Raw genomic sequence first — 18,896 nt, forward strand, 5'->3', positions numbered from 1 at the left:
ACCGGCACGACCTGTCCTCGAGGTAGTGCTCGAAAGGGAGAGACAAAGGGGAAATCATTGAATCAAGACTTGTCATCTGACCCTGTCAAAAGTTGAACGGCTCTTCCCGTTTGGTCATTTGTTACTCATACACCCCTCGACTTTCAGTGTCCCAGCCATGGCCCCCGCGACGTCGTCGGCAGCAGCGACGACCTCGGTCCAAGTTGGTCAGTCTGTCTTTGCTGTGATGTTCTACTCTATCTCAACATTTTTTTAGCGCTTCGTATCCGACCACCCACGGCTCAGGACTCAACCTCAATCCCTGTTCGTTTCCAACGCTCCGTTATCCAGGCCACCTCTTCCACCTCCATCGCTATCGAAACCCCCTCAATTGCTCTTGCAGGAGCAGGCGCACCAGGTGCTGCAGCTTCATCCAGTAATGCTGGTCCCAAGAAGCAGGCTTTCACCTTTGACAAGGTCCATGGCCCCCCTGCCACCCAGTATGAAATGTTCCAGTCTACCGCCATGCCCTTAATCTCTCGTTTCGTTGATGGATTCAACTGTACTATCCTTGCGTATGGTCAAACAAGTAGTGGAAAGACATTTACCATGACTGGAATCGATTTGGAGGCTGATCCCTCTGATCCCAACAATGGGATGGGTATCATTCCTAGGGCCGTTTCGACAATCTTTTCTCGTGCAAAGCAACTCAAGGAAGAGCGCGGGGCAGCATGGTCATATAATATCAAGGGGTCGTTCATTGAAATCTACAATGAGGACCTCATCGACTTACTCAGCCTGGATGACACGACAGGGGGTAGGCGCGAGGTGCAAATTAGAGAAGATAAGGATGGGCACATCATTTGGGGTGGTCTTCGCGAGGTCAATGTGAGGAACGCAAGTGAAGTAATGGGGTAAGTCCCGGTCGGCTTTACTTCGACTCTTCTCATTTGCTTGTTCTTCCCTCAGCTTGCTGCGCAAGGGTACAGCTATTCGGCGTACCAACGAGACTGATATGAATGCACAGTCTTCTCGCTCCCATGCAATATTCTCCCTTACCTTCACTCAGAAAAAATACACTGGTACGACCCCACCCCGATCGTCATCTCCTGCGCCACCAGGTCGATCCCCGTCGCGACTTGCGCGCCCAGGTTCAATGTATGCCGGTTTAAATTCATCTCATCGTGTCACCTCTCCAACTTTTGGCCGTCCTTCTACTCCTAGTCTCGCTACAACTGTTTCCCGAGGAGCTTTACGCCCCGCAAGCGCTTTGGGTCATGCTGGAGAACGCTCTATGCATACCGACGAAGACTCCGGAGATTGGATTACTATCACATCTAAATTCCATTTCGTGGATCTTGCTGGTTCTGAACGGGTAAGACATAATATTTTTTGTCCCTTTACATGGGAGCTCATACTTTCTCTCAGTTAAAGCGAACTGCTGCTGCCGGTGAGCGAATAAAAGAGGGTATCTCTATCAACAGTGGTCTGCTCGCTCTCGGCAACGTTATATCTGCTCTCGGAGATCCTTCTCGTTCAAAATCAAACACCGCTACCCATATACCATATCGTGACTCCAAACTCACTCGTTTACTTCAAGACTCCCTTGGTGGAAATGCACATACCCTTATGATCGCCTGTGTCAGTCCTGCTGAATGGAACGCGGGAGAGACGGTCAATACCCTTAAATATGCTAATCGTGCGAGGAATATCAAGAATCGTGCTGTAGTGAATGAAAAGGAAGATGGCTGGGATGACGTTGAGTGGTTGCAGAACACCATCACTCGTTTACGAAGAGATTTGAAGGCCTTCAAGGAGGGCAAGCTCCCGCTAGAGGATCTCAAAGGACCTGATGTTGTTGAGGGTGCGGGAAAACGGGTTTTGGCCCAATTCACCGAATTACAGGGAAAATATGAGGATCTACGGGAGAAGTACGTGGAGCGTTCGGAAGAGTTAGGTCGATTGCGAGGTGAATTAGGCGAGAAACAAAGGGCGAACACAAATGGCAACATCTCTGGGACAGCAAAGTATGAGGAGATCGTAGGTCCTGTAATAGAGGAGTACGAGAAGGCGATTGCAACGATGGAAGCCGAATTGAACCTGAATCGAGCGGCATTGCGGCACACGAATGAGATGGTAGAGGAAAAGGAGGACGAATTGAGCTCCCTGAGTTCCCGACATGCCGCTACTGAGCTCTATGTTGAAGAGCTTCGGACTCGAATTGCCAAGTTGACGGAACGTGAAGCTTCGACTGAGGTGAGTTTTTTCCCCGGTTGGTTTATCATTTCGCCGCTTAACAGGATGTCTAGGCGTACGTTCACGACCTCGAAGAGAAGATTAAGGCGTACGATGAAAATACTACTTCTTCGAGTGAATCTATATCCGATTTTAAACGCGAACTTGCGCGATTCAAAGACTCGGAATCATCCTCGGGAAACTACATCGCTGATCTTGAAGCAAGACTCTCAAAGGCTGATGAATCCATTCTTGCCCTTCAACAAAGCGTCGAACAATTGGAGCAAGAGTGCGAAAAGCGTCGTAGTGAGGTTGATATTCTTCAACGCAAATTGGATACGTTACAACAAGATGGCGATGGTTGGCGCGCGGATCTTGAAGAGCGTGAGAAGAAGGTTCTCGAACTGAAGCAGAAGATGGCAGATTGGGAAGAGAAGAAACAAGAAGCTGGAGAAACTAGAATGCGTCTAGGTGGAGTGATTGCCGAGGTCGTTTCTGCTAAAAGGAGCATCGAGGATCTCTCGAGTAAATCAACGTCTATGGCGGGATCATCGAGTGACCTTCTGGCGGGCGCGACAAATCAAGCAACAATAGTCGAGGAGATGTCCAAGCCCGATGAAGACGCACCAGCTCAGTACCTGGCTCTTCAGCAAACTCACACCGCCACTCTAGCAGATCTTTCTACTGTGACTTCTAAATATCGCGATGCATTACGTGAAATTTCTGACCTCGCCGCTCAACTAGAAGAAGCTAAATTGGGAAGCGCAACAATTGCAGAAGACGTACCAAACGAATCGGCGGTAGCAGAACCATCCGAGGTTACTCAAGTTCGCAAACGGGCACCCAGTGGTAGGCTCCGCGATGAGCCCCAAGTCAATAACGCGGGGCGGCGCCTTTTTTTCCGCCAAGCGGCCTCAGCGGAGTCTCTCCACTTGAGGTAGGTTGTTTTTGTCAGACGACATTATTTATTACTATCGCTCATGGTAGTCTTTTGTTGCAGGTCGCTATCGCAGTCTGTATCGCTCTCACAGGAGCTTTCTTCGGCGCACTTGCGCAAGGCTTCATCTTCTTCTCACGCAAGTAGTTCACATTCCCATTCCACCTCGCCGTCAGTTCATTCCTCACCTTCTCGTCCCAATCTATCTATATCGCTTTCTTCGCCTGTTGTCAATGGACATGAGAGGACAATTTCAAGTTTAGAAAAAGAGATCATGCGTTTACAGGAAGTTCTCAAGGAGCGTGAAACGGAGATTATGACTTTAGAGGAGTCGTTGAAGCAGGTACAAGCCCAAGTACAAACTGAGGATGTCGCCCCAGTCATGAAACGTCGTCCGGCTACTGGCTTCGATGACATCAACCTCTCGCCAAAGGTACTAGATCATTTCGACCATATCAAAGAGTCGATGGTCAATGGCATAGGCAAGTCCGAGCCCGGATCTAATAGTCCAGAATCGGATGGTCTTTTGGAACGTCTAAATGAACTCATGCTGTGCGTAATGTACTTGTTTTTGTTATCTATTTAACCCCCAGAACGATAGATCTATGGCGCAAAAAGAGTCTCAGCATCGGGAAGTTGTGGAGGAACTCGATGCCCAGCTGACACACACCAAACGGCAGCTCGATGAGCTTACGGCTCTATCAAGAGACCAGGTATTTATATTTAGTCCCGTTGCAAATCCCCGACCGTAGTTAATTTTCGGCCAGACGTTGAACATGTCACAGGAATTTGAAGCTTTACACAACAAATATGCAAGCAACCTAGACGAGCTTAAGGATCAACAAGTGTTACTTGAGGAGGTCACGCAGCGTAAAGCAGCTTTAGAGTTGGAGTTGCAACAGGCATCAGAGAGTCATAAGGCCAAGATTGAACTCCTAGGTCAACAGCACGAAGAAGCTATCCGCAGGAAAGGAATGGAGGTAGAGGAACTGCTTAGTAAAATGAAGGAAGAGCACGAATCAACGTTGGTCGCCGTGCATGATGAACTCAAGGAAGCAACAGCCGCGCTGCAATTGGCTCGCTCAGAACATGAGGCAGCATTTGGGAAACTTGGGGTCGAACATGATAAAACACTCCAGCGTCAGATTGACGAGGCCAATGACGCCCTCACCACCACGCGTGAAGAGCATCAGAAAGCCATTGACAAACTTGCTGCTGAACATGCCGAAGCTCTGCGCCAAAAAGACGTACAGGCTTCAAGTATGTCTCAGACCACCGAAGAAGAGTATTACAATGCTCTCATGAAATTGCGCAATGATCATGAGGAGGCTATCAAGATGCTGACATCTGAAACCAATGCGACCATTGAACGTTTGCGCGCCGAGCATGCCAGCGAGCTAAGGATGGTCGAAATTGCTCAACAAGGCTCCTTATCCGAATCCGAGTCGTCCCGTAACCTTGCTATCAAAGACCTGCAGGAAGAACATACCGCCGCATTTGCTCGCAAGGAGGCATCTTTTGCTGAAGAATTAGAGGCTATGAAAGGTTCTCATAATCGTGCGTTGCAGTCCAAGGACGATGATTATGGAATACAAATGGACCGTATTCGTCTCGAATTTGAGTCTTCGAGCCTGAAACTCAGGGAGGAGTGGAGGAAGGAGGTGGAGTCTCTGAATTCTACGATCGCAGAAGAGAAAGAGAAAGGCGCATCCGCATTAGCTAAGCTCACTAGAGACTCAGACACCGCTCTCCAGGCCATACGGGAGCAACACGCAGCCATCCTTCAGGAGGTAGAACGAGGTCATCTAGAAGACGTTGAGAAATCAAAGGCCATCCATGATTCTGCTCTGGAGGAGGCCAAGACACGTTTTGATATTGAGCTGGAATCTTTAACTCAATCGCACGAGAATGCCCTCCGCGCCATGGAAGAAGAAAATAAGCAGAAACAAGCTTCTGCGGATCTGGAACTCGAAACAGTCAAACGTCAACACCGAAGCGCATTGGAAACACAGGTTCAAATGCATGAAGATGCCCTTCGTCACTTAGCGGATGAATATGACCAGAAGCTCACCTCAACCAAGACTGAACTCGAAAGGGTTCAGTATCAACATCAGGATATGCTTGAGAACACCCGTCAAGAGCATGAACGAATCTTTGCCGAGCAGAATACTACCGTAGAAGCCCTGAAGGCTTCAAACCTCGCAGAACAGCAGAAGCAACGGGAAATTTTGGAGCAGAAATACGCCGCTGTTCGTGAGAAGGAACGTATTGAGCTTGAGCACAGGCATAGGGAAGAAAAGCAGGTTCTTCAAAAAGACTACGAGCTTCTGGTACAGGAGCTTGAGGCCCACAAGGCAGCTGCAGAGGAGTTCACCATGCTTCGCGAGCAAGCCCTACTCAAGCACGAAAATGCTATGGCGGAAAAGACCGGAGTGATACAGGGTATGCAAGAACGAATGACGTTGGTCAACCAGGAACGAGATAAATTTGCTGCAGAAACTGCGAAAGTGAAAGAAGAGTTGGATAGGGCTCGGAGCGAACAAAAGCAGCTTGTCCAAGAAGCCTCGAAACGCGAATCTCTTGTATTCGAACTTGAGCGCCACCGGTCACTCATCGCAGAGCTCCAGGAAAGCTTACAGAAGACCAAGGACGAGAATGATAATCTACAATCGGAACGGAACAAGCAGGATACCGTGGTTCGCGACCTACAGGCACAGATAGCGCGCAGCTCCTCTCCCCCTAATATTCGGTCCCCTGAGCGACATCTCGGCTTTACGCGCGCCTCTGGCCTCCCACCCGCTAAACTACCGCCTCCAAACCCGCCTCCCTCAGTGCCACCTCCGCCCGCACCTCGCCTTGCCAACCATATCAATGGCGACTCCAATCTCAGCACTTCGTCCCATTCTTCGTCCAACGTTACATCCTCCAGTACTAAGGATTCACAATTCGACTCCCCTGCTACATCCCCTGGGCAATCTTACCTCAATATTCAACCTACCGTTGATCTCAAAGTGACTGCGAAAATGGAGCAACAAACCAAGCACATTGAAGAACAGGAGGCCATGATAAAGACTCTCAACAAACAGTTGACACATTGTGAAAGTGATCTTCAAACCCATATGGACCTCGTGGCCACTCTCCAAACGTCGCTTGGCGATTCAGAAAAGAACCGTGAGTTATTCCTTTTTCGATCTTAGTTCAGCGCTCAATCACAAATAGTCCGTAAAGCCCGCATGCAAGCAACAGAAATAGCCCGGGAGCGTGATACCCTCAACAGCCGGATCGAGAGCCTGCGCAGCGAACTTTCTGACGCACGAAATGAAGTCGCCAATGTTCGACGGTCAATTGTCGAAGAGAAGCAGTCTCTTGAGCAGCGTCTCGAAGAAGAAAAGAAAGCCAGGGAACGCGTACGCCAGCAACTCGATATACGGACAGAGGAGCTTCAAAAGCGAAAATCCAAGTTTGCATGTCTATAATATCAACATTCCCACATCTTGTACTTCTTGAGGGCACGTCGGAACCTCCTAGAGAGTTTGTTTGTTTGTTTAATCCTTGTTTTTATAATCTCGACACGACACATTCCTTAGCGTCTTTCGTTATTCCTGGCACCTTACGTTTCTTCAATTAGTGTTGATACCCTCTACTAGTTAGTTTCACGTGGTTGGTTTCATTATACCTATGTTTTTGTAAAGTCACCAGCTCCCTAGTCACGCATTCATTCTTCATTCTTCGAGGGAGCTGAACGCTGACTGGTGACCATTGACATGTATTTATTCCTCCAGATATGATTATCCACTTTTTATCGATCTGCACGGGAAGTAATCGGAAAATCTACATTACCCGTTTAGAGCAGTAGAATCAAGTGTGCTTGTTTACACGGAGATAAGTAATTGGCGAACATGTTCTGATTGTCCCTGCACCAGGCCCGTTATTCCCTCACCCACTCTCGATGTCCCAGCCACGAACGCTACCCTCTTTCTCTCTCGAAAATAAGGTACTTACTATGCTCGTATCATGAGGGACCCACGGCTAAAAACTCCGCCGCGCCTTAGGTTTGTCTGGTCACAGGAGCTGCGCGAGGCTTAGGCTTAGAATTTTGTCGTGCTTTTGTTCAATCGTGCGTGCTTCAGTAACCAGGGCAACATTATATACCCACACACTTCCCCAGTGGAAGCACAAAGGTTGCGATACTAGACCTTCAGGAGTCCGAAGCCAAGGCAGCGGCTGAGGAGTTAATTTCATTTGCTATCGGTCCGTCGAAAGTCGTCCTGACAACAGTGAGCTTGGGATTGAGCTAGCGAGGTACCTAGAGAATAAGCTTCCCGAGCCGACAATTCTGGGCATTGGATGTGACGTCGCTTCCGAAATTTCTGTTCAAAATGCGTACAGAGTTGTCACTGGATATTTTGGAAGAATAGATGTCGCAGTGGCTTGCGCAGGTGGAGGCGACCGATGATCATCGAAAATAGCACTTATAATTTCTCATATAGGTATTACGGAGAATATCCCTGCGATTGAGTAAGTTGATCCGATGCTTGGTAGACAAGGTAGACATTCTGCTGATTGTGATACTGAATTACCAGGTATCCTGCCGATCGCCTCAAGCTGCTCTATGATATAAACGTCCATGGTGCCTTCTTTACCGCGCGAGAGGCTGCAAAATACATGATGAAGCAAGGCGGGGGCTCGATCATCCTCGTAGCGAGCATGAGTGCCAACGTAAGGCCTGAAGTTCGACGATTAGACCTATAGAATAATATCCTCGCAAATACAGATTGTCAATATTCCCCAGGTATCTCGTGCCTCTCCCCTGCCGAATTTATTGGTTCCTGAACGGTGACTAGCCGCAAACACCTTATAATGCTTCTAAGGCTGGTGAGTTCAGACGCGTCCCAAGGGTGATCTAGGCTGATTTTCACTATAGCTGTCAAGCATATGGCCTCGAGCCTTGCCGTAGAATGGGCTAGAACAGGAATCCGTGTCAATGCACTAAGGTGTCTCGATTTGGGACTTGGCACCACTGTACTTTGCTAATACCCGTGTCAGCCCAGGCTACATGCTTACTAAGTTGACCAACACGGTTCTGCAAGGGAAGGAAGAGCTTAAGGTTGTGATTCATCCATGTGGCATCTACTCTATTGCTGAATCCGTTACGTTTAGAAACAATGGGAAGACCTTACTCCGATGGGAAAGGTGTGTAGCCCTACTCTCACTAGGATCTACCTCCACTCAACCGAACTCCTTATAGATGGGTGACCCTGAGGATCTGGCGGTGAGTACACACGATTGACTATTCCCCCCGGCTTATCAAGGACCCAGGGCGCGATCGTATTCTTGGCAAGCGATGCATCGAGGTTCATGACTGGGTCAGAGATACGTGTCGATGGGGGATACTGCTGCCTTTGAGGTACTATTGCTGATGTATCGTTACTTCGAATGGATGACGCAGTTGATTAGCACCTTGCAGCGTACTTAAATGTTGGCTCAGCCATATATAGAATCCTGCAGTCAAAGTCAAACGACCATGTCAGCCACATCCCAGACAAATACCATATCCAACCCGTTGTCTACCTTCGAGTTCACAAAGCGGAAGCGGTGGGCTGATATACTTGTCACCGGACTTACCGATGTCATTATTTTTGTCCTTTCTCCTGAGGGGAAAGTTTTGTATTGTGGAACCGCTGTCAACGAACTCCTTGGGTGGAACGAGACAGATATTTTGGATCTCCGTTTGGATGATTTTATCATAGGTACGCTCGCTTCGTCCGTTCCTATCCGCGCTTATCTAACAAAAACAAGAGCAAGAACAGACAGTGTTTCAACGTGCTCTCCAAAACTCGATCCGAACCAATACGGAACTTCTTTCTTATGTTCGATTTAAATGTAATCCAGCTGCCCAGTCTGCACAATCTTCAACGAGCGATATACTATTCGAAATCAAAGGCTACCCACACTTCGTGTCTGACCAGGATCCTGAATGCAAGTGTTTTTTCGCTATGGCAAAGCCGTATCCCAGTCGCAATACTGCAATGTGTGTTAAGAGACCACGCTGAACAGGGATCTTTTACAATTGACTGTTGCACAGGCTTAATACATTTCTGGAATTGCAGATGGAGAACGAGAGATTGCAGCAATGTCTTGCTGCTCTCAAGCTCCAAGTGGACTCGCGAATTACGGCGTCTGGCCATACTTTGCCATCTGTCAACTCGATGTACGCCACTTCTTTGCCAAGGTCAGAAACCTTACGCACAATGTTCGGAGCAAGCTCTCATGTCTTTCTAGCGGAGGCCAGTATTCCAGTTCCTTGGACGGTGCATTGAACACAGCGACAGCAACCTATGACAACAACTTGCTGAAAGGAAACTATAATGGGGACAGCTCTCAGACACAAAATCCCGAGGATCTCGAAGACAGTTCGAGAAGGAAGAAGGTGAGTTCAGGCATGTTTCTCGAAATGATTCACTGATTGGCTGTAGCTCAAGAAAACGCACATTTTGGATCAGCATGTTTGCAGAAAATGCGGGCGAACAGATTCCCCTGAATGGCGGAAAGTATGGCCCCACAGATTTTCGACTACATGAAAGGTGTTGATTCCTCTCACATAGGGTCCAGATGGCCCGAAGACTCTTTGTAACGCCTGTGGTTTACGCTGGGCAAAGCAGATGAGGCGGTTAGATGAACCTTCAGAGGAAAATACTGCCAGCACCTCGACACCGGGTTCGGAGACCGTGAACTCCAATGCCTGATCTGATTAGTGTCATGTGTAAATAAATGACAAATGATAATTAGTTGTTCACAACTCGTCTCCGCTCCCTCATCAGTAGTAGCGCAGTAGTAGACTGCTAGTCCTCTGCACGTCACAAGCCATGTCGCCTGAAGTCTTCAGTCTGTCTCAGACTCCCATCACCGCACACGCGTTTAGTGCGGATCGCAAAGGTTCACTTAACCTCTACGTCTCTACTACAACCTTTGACCTTTCTCCAGATATCGCCGTCAGCCTAAACAGTAACGACGTTCAACTTTACACGAGAAAGGGCTCGGACTGGACCCCAACAGAGACGCTGTCTGAGGTACTGTCTGATATTCGCCGCCTCTTTTCTTGGAACTAACAGTCAATCTCAGCACGACAAACTGATCACCTCGATCGATTGGGCTCCTGTATCTAACCGCATCGTCACCGCTTCTCAAGACAGGAATGCGTATGTTTGGACGGAGACCACAGATGCAGAGACTGGCAAGTTGATTTGGAAGCCGACACTCGTATTGCTGAGAATCAATCGCGCTGCCACTCATGTTCGTTGGAGCCCCTTAGAAAATAAGTTCGCCGTTGCCAGTGGTGCGAGGTGCGTATATATTTATCAATGTCTGGTATGAAATGCTCAAGCGCGGATGTATTCAGAGCGATTGCTGTATGTTCTTTCGATGAAGAGAGCAATTGGTGGGTTGCCAAACACCTCAAGAAACCCATCCGATCTACGGTCTTGTCTGTGGAATGGCATCCCAATAATGTTCTGCTGGCAGCTGGTAGTGCTGACATGAAAGCGCGTGTATTCTCTGGTTATATCAAAGAAGTAGACGAGCGGTAAGGATTGAAAGTATTGGTCTCGATACACATTAATGTTTCTTCTAGACCAGCTCCCAGTGTCTGGGGTTCCAAATTACCATTCAGTACCATTTGCGGAGAATACTCATCTCCTGCAGGAGGATGGGTTCATGCCGTTGGTTTTTCTCCTTCCGGAGACGCCCTTGCTTTTGCCAGTACGTCCTACCTCTACGCTTAACGTTGTCAAAATTTTTGATGGTTTATAGGTCACGACAGTTCCATTACAATCGTTTATCCCGGTGGTCCAGCTATCTACACTATCCGCTCTCCGTCACTCCCTTTGGTCACATTAGCTTGGACCTCTGAAGAGTCAATTGTGGCAGCCGGCCACGACTGCAAACCCCTAGTTTATGCAGGCTCGGAACAAGGTTGGCAAGAAGTTGGAACATTGGACGACTCGTCATCTTCCCGAGCGTCCGAAGGATCTCGCTCTGGCTTTGGGAGTAGCAGCAGCGTTGGCCGACTCAAAGCAGGTGCATTTGCTACCTTCCGCGATGCCGATAGCCGTGGCCAATCGTCTCTAAGTGGTACCGCCACCGGCCTTTCCGATACCAAGCTCAACACAATTCACCAGAATACAATCCTCAGCGTCCGACCCTATGAAGTTCAAGGTGGTTATGTGACTAAAGTTAGCACCTCCGCTGTTGATGGTACGCTAGTCATCTGGGATACAAATGAAGTCAGCGCATTGGCTGGAAAGATGGGTGGCGTAAAGATTTAGAAATTTCGTTACCCTCCTCTTCTTGTCAGTGGCAATAGCTTCAATATCTGGTTACTCCACAATTACCGAAATGAAATAGAAATAGTGCACATTTTAAGAGTCAGAATAATGGATGACCGTCTGTAAGGTCTATCTATATACCTGCAAGAGGCCGGCTCGGAGACATTGCTATACGCATCCTACTACAAGGCAAGTTGGTGTTCTACTCCCCGTGCTAAACGACCATTGCTTCATCAAGTAAGTGCGCATCTGAACGTCTAGGATATGTACAACAAAAATCTGATGATTCACCAGCTTCCGCCGATGATATCTCTAACAGGTTCCCAATGCATCTTATCAGTGAAATATCAAGAGACCCGTCTCAGAAGACTGCCATGCACTTAGTGGTATAGGCTTACACCATCGGCTTGGATAATGGAGCATCTTATCATGTTCTGGCACCGGCTGGTATCCCAGTTGTGCTGTAAGAGTGCGGCGTAAGCTCCAAGCTTCTAAGTACTCATGTGTTCTATTTGGTGAAATGGTTACCGGATCGATGGGGGTAGGTGACTGCATCAAGTTCATTTGTTTAAGAAAGTATGTCCTACTGCCCAACCAATTTTGGAGACTTTTGTTTTCAGATTTTTGGGGATCATCACTGGAGGCCGGAAGCTTTCCCGGACACAATTAGTTCACAGATGCCCTTTTTCGACATCTACATATTCGGATCCCGGGTTGTTAGAATAAATGGGCTGTGTGAATGCCCCCTTGCTAGTGGAGTGTAGTACAATTATTCCGATGAAAATTTCAAGGTATCACTGGCAGCTTCTCACTCCAAGGCATCGTTGTTTATCCAGATACAATTGTATATTGTGCCTCACTAGATACGGAATTTACCTGGGCTTGCCAAAAAACAATAAGGACATGTATCGGCTCCCAGGAACAGCCCTTGAATCATTTTGGGAATCTCCTCTCGGAATGTATACCTTGAGCTGGCCATCTGACACTAGAAGCGGCGAGAATTAAGGTAAATTGCGAATCTTCGTTTTAAAACCTATACTAATACACCGCATGCGTTTCAAATTACACGGAAACAACAACATGGCGCGATCTAAAAAGTCCAGTCCCTCCAGAGGGCTTTGAAGCAAATTAATGAGACAATAAGAAGCGCTTCTGCCTCTAGAGTTAGCCTGAGAAAGGGAAGCGAAAGGAGTCAAACGCAACAAGAATATATACAAGGGAGTGCGAATTTTCCGGAGAAAGACGAAACAATAAGATTACTTTGACAGTTTGACAGTCCGGTCGCACAACGATCGAACGTTTGGACTGAAAGTAAAACTAAGAAGAGAAACGAAGAAATTGGGTTCGTAAGAAGTCCAATGGTTCATCTCCGACTGGGTGTCCGAGATGCTAGTGGCAGCGTGGATAGCGAACGAGAGTTGCGGTCACGTCCACGCAAAGGTTCTTTTTCACCAACCGTCATAACAGATCCTTCGTCTATATCCACGGCAGTGTGAGTCGACTCGTCACCATCACCAGAATCGCTGCAATCCGTCTCCGATCCGCTATCGAGATATTCATCTTCAGTCGTCCCAGAAGGATCTAACCAAGTGTGGTACCACTTTTTCAAGAAGAACTTGATATCTGCGCTGAGACCGAGATATTCGACGTTGCGAGCAATTCCTTCCCATTGGATTGAACCGTCATGAAGGGCTTCACTGACGACATCAATTTGGTTGAAGTACATCCAATGGACAATGAGGTGGAAGGAGGTCGGATCAGGAACAGGAAGATATAGAACAGGGTGCTCATTAATGGAGGACAGGAGTTTCGGGAGACGGTCTGGTGGTACGGAGTAATGAGGCGTGGATTCTGATGAAGACGAGGCAGTCGAGTTAATCAGATCCATGGCACACGCGCCACTCAACAGTGCACGCAGATAGCTAGAATGCGCTGATAGATAGTCCATATGAAGCTGGGACCAATATATCAATGCCACATATTGAGAGACAGCGTTGAAATAACACACCTTGAACGTTAATCGCGGAGTGTTGTTTAAAGACGATTCTGTCACTCGGCCACCAGTTGCGGATGGATGAAAATCAACCGAGTGACGAAACTTGGGAGGTTTTGAGGACTCCGACGTAGACGCCGGTCGGCGTCGAACATAAGGTATGGGGACAACTGGAAATAGAATATTAGTTTTCTTTACAGAGACACCACTATTATGACGAACTGATGGTGCAGTCGGCCGTTTCGGGCTTCTCCCAATAATAGGGCGCCATATTACGAAGTTGTTCAATAATGTATTCGATAGGAACTTCAGCGAGTGTGGAGAGAGGAAAGGGTTGGGGGGTGGATGAATCCATAGGGGACAAGTGAGGGAATGACTAGAAGAGGTAGACAAAAAGTAGTGGAGAGACCAGAGGCTGTATCGATTTGCAAACAATTGAACTTTTGTAGGAGAGCCAAACGCGGATGGAAACAAAAAGCAAAGTTGATTATTGTCCAGGAAGCACTTTTGGAACGGAATGAATAGTCAATAGATGGCAGTCCCGCAGACCGAAATAGGCGAAAGTGACCCGATAATTAGGCAAGGATGAAAATGGAGACAGGGAACGGAGTCGAAAACTAGTTTGGGAAAAAGATGTTGACGCTTGAGGGTTTCAGGCGGGCCAATTGTCCTAGTCTTATAGAGTCGCTAAGCGGAAGTAGTGGAAGCCATCCGATCTAGATCTGTAAGTATCCGACGCGTCGCTGTGTGTGAGGTGTCGACTAATTGTTCTCCTGTATCCAAAAGTGATATGCCGCTCGTTCTTATTGTCTTTTGTCGTCACCCCTGCAGCATGCTTGATTTGGATCGTCCCCGCCCAGATACCATCAATATTCATTGCGCATTTCTAATTCACAGGCCGTCATCGAGCCCGTACTCACAGTAACCCGCCCCACGAGCCGTAGCGACCAGACTGAGCTTAGTGGCATACGTCGGAGATAAGCTAAGCCCAAGCCGGGGGGAACCAGGGGAAATCCCAAATACACGGCGTCATTTGACCTGTTCATTTCGCTAGTAGCGCCTGTGTACCTTACTGTTGACCTCAGTGTGTGTCCAACGCGTGTTTCTGGTTTTATGAAAGTACCACAATGATACAAAGACGGTGGCCCATCATATGTATTGATCTTCTATCAGTGGTGTAGCGACAGTTCTTGCATGGCAGTCAGCGCTAATTCTCACCGGAACGAAACCACGACGAACGCAAGATTAAGTTTGAGTTGCGATCACAACTACCCCGCACAATAAGTGAAGCACGAGCAGACGCATTTGGGAGAACAATAAGACTGAGTGGGATTTATCACCTTCCATATATGACATAGCAATTCCAATATCAATATTCGAATACAGTTTTCGGCGACTGCCAGCTCGATGCACACACAGCATGCCTCCTTTCATACTGACTTATGGCCAGCCCTACGGTCACTCACGACATCTTCTTGAACAATCCATATGAATCACATCCAAGTCTGACGCCACTAGAGGCTGAGGTGCTCTGGGAATATGCTAAACTGGCGCAACACGTGAAACTCGTAAGGCGAACCCGCAAACATGCAAAGGCTCTGTATGACCTATCAGACTCACCAGCTAGTTCGTCTTTAGATGACGCAAAAAACGCGGCTACTCCAGGAAGAGCCTGATAAAAAGATGCTTACCCGTTTGCGCGTGTTGGAGAAGAAGATGGGCCTGGTCCTAACTCTGGTGAATTGCTTCTTAAACATTTTTCCCCTCCGTATGACTGATCCGCACATCTAGTTCAAAGCATCTGTTTGGGGTGTTATCAATGAACAAGCTGCACCGGATGTTTCTGATTCGCTTGATTTTGATAATAGTGACAGGACAATTAGATTGAAGTGATTGATAAAAATCTATTTTGAAAGTGGCATGTGGATGTTAAATATCGCCTCAAGGGAAACAGATGGGCGATGTCAATAGTCGATACAACTTACGTACCATATGTATAGAATAACCAGGGTTATATTAGAAACGGGAACGATAGCTTGCATGATGTTACATGATCACCATTATTTGATATTGATTACAGTTGACTCACCTTGTGTGCAATCTCAGTCACAGCATGGACAAGACGCAACCTACAGATTGGAAATATGTCTCAGAAGGGGGTGCTACCATTGTCTTCTCTTATGTTGGACCCCCGAATCCTGCCTACGATGGCACGGTATTGAGGCTGCGGAAGGTTACAACCGACGTTGAAGATGTTTTCACCGTCTCCACCACTGAAGATGAACCTGATGACCGTATCATCGAATACCAGACGCGATGCATGGAACGACTGATTCCTCGACATTATCTTCCTCGATTAGAGTCTGTTGCCTTAGAAAGGAGGTGGCTCGAACAGTTAGCAACGGTGCATGACGCCGAGAGACCAGGGCGTCGAATAGGGAAAGATCACATTGACCTTACGAGACGTAAAGGGGTGTTGGCAACAGATCTAGTAGGAGGAAATTGGATTGCCGTCGAAATCAAGGTCTGGTCATGCGATTCTTTCGTCTGCCAATCTTATATATCTCTAGCCAAAATGGGCATTCCTTCCTTCGCCAACTCATTTGTCGCAAGCAACCAAGTTGATCAAGACCCAAACCTGCCGATTCTGCATGCATAGTCATATGCGTAGCAGTAAAGATTGCAAGTATGCCAACAAGTACTGCCCCCTCGACTTGTTCTCTGGAAACCCCCATCGTGTTCAACAAGCCATCGACGACTTATGGGACGCCTGGGAGCGAAGTGACGGCGAGGTCAACAATCTAAAAATATTTTCACGCGGGAAGGCAGTTAGGCCAGGCCAGGTACGCTTGTTTCTGCACATGCGATACTGTAGCTTAAGCTAAAGGCAATCGAGATTGTACGCTTGTTGCACGAAGATTTCATAACGTCCGTATCTCCTGATAGGATACAAGAGGTTTTCAAAAAGGCGTTGTGTGACACCCTTCTGCAATCGCCCATTCTCAGCATCATCTCGAGGCTCCAGAGGACTTTGGATGTTTTGGATATCGAGGGTCTATCGAAATTATGGCGTGAAGCTCAACTTGAGTCTCTCTCTGACGAGCAGATACAGGTACCTCCGCTCGGCGTTTCGCAATCGGAGCCCGGAATGACGGATTGGGTAGACTTCGTCACCGCCTTTGAGTCTGTTGAGATGAAGGAACTGGACCATGACCAGCCAAGGACAAGCAATCTTCGATATTACATTTTAGCGTATCTACTTTCGGCAACATTCAAGGACTGCTCAATCATTGCCAGGCTGGGGTTGCTGAAACCCGGGAACCATTCTGAAATTCAGGAAGAACAAATACGTGTGATTGACTTGGACCCCAAGAGTCTGAACCGGCTGCCGCGCTGGGAAGAGTTGGATAGGGAGATTGTGATGAGTTATGTACCTGCTGAGAGGAAGATGTGCGTTGACGAGAACATAGTACCATCACGTGTAGCCTCCGGCAATGGTCCGGAGAGTTAAGTAGGACCGTCTTGAGTCGAATTTTGACCTTGCACACACATGGCTTCTCTCCGAACCTTGCTTCGTCCTCTGAACCGTCTATCCATCAGGCCCGCTCTCCAGAAACGCGCCATTTCTCTGTACAATTCCGAAGTCTCTGGTCTCACGGACGAAGAACTCGAGGTTCGTCGTTTCGACGGCAAATTCTGACATCCTCGTTGACGAGAGCTACTTAGTTTCGTAATGCCGTCGTCGACTTTGCACAGAAAGAAGTAGCACCGAGGGCAGCCGAGATAGATAGGACGAATATCTCTCCCATGGTGTGACCTTCGACATATCAGAGTAATATTGTGCTTACTCGCGAACTTCCCTAGGACCTCTGGGAGAAGCTCGGTTCTATGGGTCTCCTCGGTATAACCGTAGATCAAAAATATAATGGCTTAAATCTTGGATATCTTCACCACACGCTTGCAATGGAAGCTCTATCTGAGGCCTCGGGATCTGTAGCACTGTCCTACGGAGCCCATTCCAACCTCTGTGTGAACCAGATTCACCGACACGGGACGGAAGCACAAAAGGAGAAATACCTCAAGGATCTTGTTGACGGAACCAAAGTCGGAAGCTTGGCAATGAGTGAAACTGGAAGTGGAAGTGACGTGGTCAGTATGCGTTTAAAGGCGGAAAAGGTTCAAGGCGGATGGAAGCTGAATGGTAACAAATTTTGGTGAGTTGTATACTCGATCCATTCTCTCGCACGGGTACCTATGTGCTGATAGGAGGGCTTAAAGGATCACAAATGGGCCCGTCGCCTCCACGCTGGTCGTATATGCCAAAACGGCTCCAGAATTGGGGTCTAAAGGGATCACAACTTTCGTTATTGAGCGTGGTTTCGAGGGTTTTTCCACCAGCCAGAAGCTTGATAAATTTGGAATGAGAGGAAGTGATACCTGTGAACTTGTCTTCGAGGATTGCGTAGTTCCTGAGGGTATGTTTGTTTTTGGTTCCTCGAGTCAAATTTACGATCCAATGCTACTATAGAGAATGTCCTCGGCCAGGTCAACAAGGGTGCTGCCGTTTTGATGTCAGGATTAGATCTTGAACGAGTGGTTCTCAGCGGCGGTCCTTTGGGGTTTGTTGATTACATCGATCTTGCTGGTTGTAACGGCGGTTGATCACTAAGTTAGGTTAATGCAGGCGGCGTTTGACTATGCCGTGGAGTATATCCACGATAGGAAGCAGTTTGGTCAACCCGTTGGTACATTCCAGTTAATGCAAGGCGAGTCATCCTTATTAGATTCATTTTATTCTCTTTTAACGCTCTTGTAGCCAAAATTGCCGACATGTATACGAAGCTGAATGCTAGTCGGTCGTATGTATATTCAGTAGCCCGTGCGTGCGATCGAGGTAAAGTTAGTCGCAAAGTAAGTCATGCGTTTCCTACTTCAAGCAATCTCCTGCTTGGTTTGTGTAGCGGCACTGATAATTTGCGGTTATAGGATTGTGCTGGCGCTATCATGTATTCGACGGAGAAAGCCGTCGAAGTTGCTCTGGAAGGTATGCAGTGCCTTGGAGGTAATGGCTACATCAACGGTTAGTACATCTATGAGATCTGGCCTAAATCTTGCCTAAGTTGTTGCATCTGCTCAGATTACCCAATGGGTCGTATTCTCCGGGATTCTCGCTTATATACCGTCGGAGCCGGCACTCAAGAAATTCGGCGAATGCTAATTGGAAGGGAATTCAACGAGCAGTTTAAGGCATGAAGCGGAATGTTATGTGCTTTTGGCAAACTATCGAACGAACTGTCAAAAGAGTTTGTTAGCGAGTGAGAACTCGTCTTTCATATACTTTGTGGCTGGCCTGTCCACACACTAATTTTGCTTTAGCTATTGTATTTTATAGAGGACGAGAAATATAGTAAAGATGATACTGTAGCGA

General features: G+C 47.7%; 9 protein-coding genes across 9 annotated transcripts; 7 read left to right on the top strand and 2 right to left on the bottom strand.

Annotated features, from left to right (window-relative positions):
* Positions 1 to 157: 157 nt before the first annotated feature.
* AGABI2DRAFT_183121 (hypothetical protein) lies at positions 158 to 6,721 on the top strand (the record flags this gene model as incomplete). Its single annotated transcript, XM_006457953.1, has 9 exons — positions 158 to 206; positions 257 to 893; positions 949 to 1,354; positions 1,408 to 2,235; positions 2,289 to 3,151; positions 3,215 to 3,703; positions 3,753 to 3,864; positions 3,919 to 6,322; positions 6,371 to 6,721. 9 exons carry the CDS (start codon positions 158 to 160, stop codon positions 6,625 to 6,627), a joined length of 6,045 nt encoding a protein of 2,014 aa, XP_006458016.1. The 3' UTR covers positions 6,628 to 6,721.
* Positions 6,722 to 6,904: 183 nt separating this feature from the next.
* AGABI2DRAFT_190400 (hypothetical protein) lies at positions 6,905 to 8,680 on the top strand. Its single transcript, XM_006457954.1, has 13 exons — positions 6,905 to 7,145; positions 7,204 to 7,268; positions 7,320 to 7,402; positions 7,462 to 7,590; positions 7,642 to 7,669; positions 7,735 to 7,870; positions 7,926 to 7,943; positions 7,996 to 8,026; positions 8,076 to 8,145; positions 8,198 to 8,258; positions 8,312 to 8,344; positions 8,400 to 8,423; positions 8,471 to 8,680. Exons 1-13 carry the CDS (start codon positions 7,101 to 7,103, stop codon positions 8,555 to 8,557), a joined length of 810 nt encoding a protein of 269 aa, XP_006458017.1. The 5' UTR covers positions 6,905 to 7,100; the 3' UTR covers positions 8,558 to 8,680.
* On the top strand, positions 8,664 to 9,953 carry PhrB. The gene is made up of 6 exons (XM_006457955.1): positions 8,664 to 8,901; positions 8,951 to 9,182; positions 9,237 to 9,383; positions 9,434 to 9,581; positions 9,628 to 9,702; positions 9,757 to 9,953. The coding sequence occupies exons 1-6, from the start codon at positions 8,676 to 8,678 to the stop codon at positions 9,895 to 9,897; spliced, it is 969 nt and encodes a 322-aa protein (XP_006458018.1). The 5' UTR covers positions 8,664 to 8,675; the 3' UTR covers positions 9,898 to 9,953.
* On the top strand, positions 9,948 to 11,581 carry AGABI2DRAFT_190402 (hypothetical protein). The gene is made up of 6 exons (XM_006457956.1): positions 9,948 to 10,087; positions 10,136 to 10,221; positions 10,274 to 10,494; positions 10,551 to 10,733; positions 10,782 to 10,909; positions 10,961 to 11,581. Exons 1-6 carry the CDS (start codon positions 10,018 to 10,020, stop codon positions 11,473 to 11,475), a joined length of 1,203 nt encoding a protein of 400 aa, XP_006458019.1. The 5' UTR covers positions 9,948 to 10,017; the 3' UTR covers positions 11,476 to 11,581.
* An 885-nt stretch (positions 11,582 to 12,466) lies between these two features.
* Positions 12,467 to 14,104, bottom strand: AGABI2DRAFT_216153 (hypothetical protein). Its single transcript, XM_006457957.1, has 3 exons — positions 13,691 to 14,104; positions 13,484 to 13,638; positions 12,467 to 13,429 (listed from the first exon to the last, which is right to left on the bottom strand). The coding sequence occupies exons 1-3, from the start codon at positions 13,821 to 13,823 to the stop codon at positions 12,839 to 12,841; spliced, it is 879 nt and encodes a 292-aa protein (XP_006458020.1). The 5' UTR covers positions 13,824 to 14,104; the 3' UTR covers positions 12,467 to 12,838.
* A 49-nt stretch (positions 14,105 to 14,153) lies between these two features.
* AGABI2DRAFT_190403 (hypothetical protein) lies at positions 14,154 to 14,420 on the bottom strand (the record flags this gene model as incomplete). The annotated part of the gene is made up of 1 exon (XM_006457958.1): positions 14,154 to 14,420. A coding segment is annotated over exon 1 (192 nt), but the record flags the coding sequence as incomplete, so codon positions are not given.
* A 490-nt stretch (positions 14,421 to 14,910) lies between these two features.
* On the top strand, positions 14,911 to 15,361 carry AGABI2DRAFT_115043 (hypothetical protein; the record flags this gene model as incomplete). Its single annotated transcript, XM_006457959.1, has 3 exons — positions 14,911 to 15,036; positions 15,107 to 15,205; positions 15,260 to 15,361. The coding sequence occupies 3 exons, from the start codon at positions 14,911 to 14,913 to the stop codon at positions 15,359 to 15,361; spliced, it is 327 nt and encodes a 108-aa protein (XP_006458022.1).
* Positions 15,362 to 15,581: 220 nt separating this feature from the next.
* Positions 15,582 to 16,979, top strand: AGABI2DRAFT_63616 (hypothetical protein; the record flags this gene model as incomplete). Its single annotated transcript, XM_006457960.1, has 3 exons — positions 15,582 to 15,992; positions 16,039 to 16,311; positions 16,356 to 16,979. 3 exons carry the CDS (start codon positions 15,582 to 15,584, stop codon positions 16,977 to 16,979), a joined length of 1,308 nt encoding a protein of 435 aa, XP_006458023.1.
* A 27-nt stretch (positions 16,980 to 17,006) lies between these two features.
* Positions 17,007 to 18,824, top strand: AGABI2DRAFT_190404 (hypothetical protein). The gene is made up of 9 exons (XM_006457961.1): positions 17,007 to 17,141; positions 17,195 to 17,278; positions 17,333 to 17,682; positions 17,747 to 17,943; positions 17,997 to 18,087; positions 18,143 to 18,234; positions 18,285 to 18,379; positions 18,455 to 18,548; positions 18,606 to 18,824. Exons 1-9 carry the CDS (start codon positions 17,019 to 17,021, stop codon positions 18,719 to 18,721), a joined length of 1,242 nt encoding a protein of 413 aa, XP_006458024.1. The 5' UTR covers positions 17,007 to 17,018; the 3' UTR covers positions 18,722 to 18,824.
* The last annotated feature ends 72 nt before the right edge of the window (positions 18,825 to 18,896 follow it).

Source organism: Agaricus bisporus, assembly GCF_000300575.1.
Source record: "Agaricus bisporus var. bisporus H97 unplaced genomic scaffold AGABI2scaffold_2, whole genome shotgun sequence".
Lineage (NCBI taxonomy): Eukaryota > Fungi > Basidiomycota > Agaricomycetes > Agaricales > Agaricaceae > Agaricus > Agaricus bisporus.

What these genes read in the sequence shown, in the direction of transcription:
- AGABI2DRAFT_190400 (XM_006457954.1), top strand. Translation starts at nt 7,101, where the DNA reads ATGTCCCAGCCACGAACGCTACCCTCTTTCTCTCTCGAAAATAAG. An exon ending in TGTCGTGCTTTTGTTCAATC is followed by an intron (nt 7,269 to 7,319) that starts GTGCGTGCTTCA and finishes ACACTTCCCCAG; the next exon opens with TGGAAGCACAAAGGTTGCGA. An exon ending in TTATAATGCTTCTAAGGCTG is followed by an intron (nt 8,027 to 8,075) that starts GTGAGTTCAGAC and finishes TTTTCACTATAG; the next exon opens with CTGTCAAGCATATGGCCTCG.
- PhrB (XM_006457955.1), top strand. Translation starts at nt 8,676, where the DNA reads ATGTCAGCCACATCCCAGACAAATACCATATCCAACCCGTTGTCTACC. An exon ending in ACAGTTCGAGAAGGAAGAAG is followed by an intron (nt 9,582 to 9,627) that starts GTGAGTTCAGGC and finishes GATTGGCTGTAG; the next exon opens with CTCAAGAAAACGCACATTTT. An exon ending in ATTCCCCTGAATGGCGGAAA is followed by an intron (nt 9,703 to 9,756) that starts GTATGGCCCCAC and finishes CCTCTCACATAG; the next exon opens with GGTCCAGATGGCCCGAAGAC.
- AGABI2DRAFT_190402 (XM_006457956.1), top strand. Translation starts at nt 10,018, where the DNA reads ATGTCGCCTGAAGTCTTCAGTCTGTCTCAGACTCCCATCACCGCACAC. An exon ending in GCCGTTGCCAGTGGTGCGAG is followed by an intron (nt 10,495 to 10,550) that starts GTGCGTATATAT and finishes GGATGTATTCAG; the next exon opens with AGCGATTGCTGTATGTTCTT. An exon ending in ATCAAAGAAGTAGACGAGCG is followed by an intron (nt 10,734 to 10,781) that starts GTAAGGATTGAA and finishes TGTTTCTTCTAG; the next exon opens with ACCAGCTCCCAGTGTCTGGG.
- AGABI2DRAFT_216153 (XM_006457957.1), bottom strand. Translation starts at nt 13,823, where the DNA reads ATGGATTCATCCACCCCCCAACCCTTTCCTCTCTCCACACTCGCTGAA. An exon ending in AACGGCCGACTGCACCATCA is followed by an intron (nt 13,639 to 13,690) that starts GTTCGTCATAAT and finishes TTCTATTTCCAG; the next exon opens with TTGTCCCCATACCTTATGTT. An exon ending in CTCCGCGATTAACGTTCAAG is followed by an intron (nt 13,430 to 13,483) that starts GTGTGTTATTTC and finishes TATTGGTCCCAG; the next exon opens with CTTCATATGGACTATCTATC.
- AGABI2DRAFT_190404 (XM_006457961.1), top strand. Translation starts at nt 17,019, where the DNA reads ATGGCTTCTCTCCGAACCTTGCTTCGTCCTCTGAACCGTCTATCCATC. An exon ending in TCACGGACGAAGAACTCGAG is followed by an intron (nt 17,142 to 17,194) that starts GTTCGTCGTTTC and finishes AGAGCTACTTAG; the next exon opens with TTTCGTAATGCCGTCGTCGA. An exon ending in CTGAATGGTAACAAATTTTG is followed by an intron (nt 17,683 to 17,746) that starts GTGAGTTGTATA and finishes GAGGGCTTAAAG; the next exon opens with GATCACAAATGGGCCCGTCG.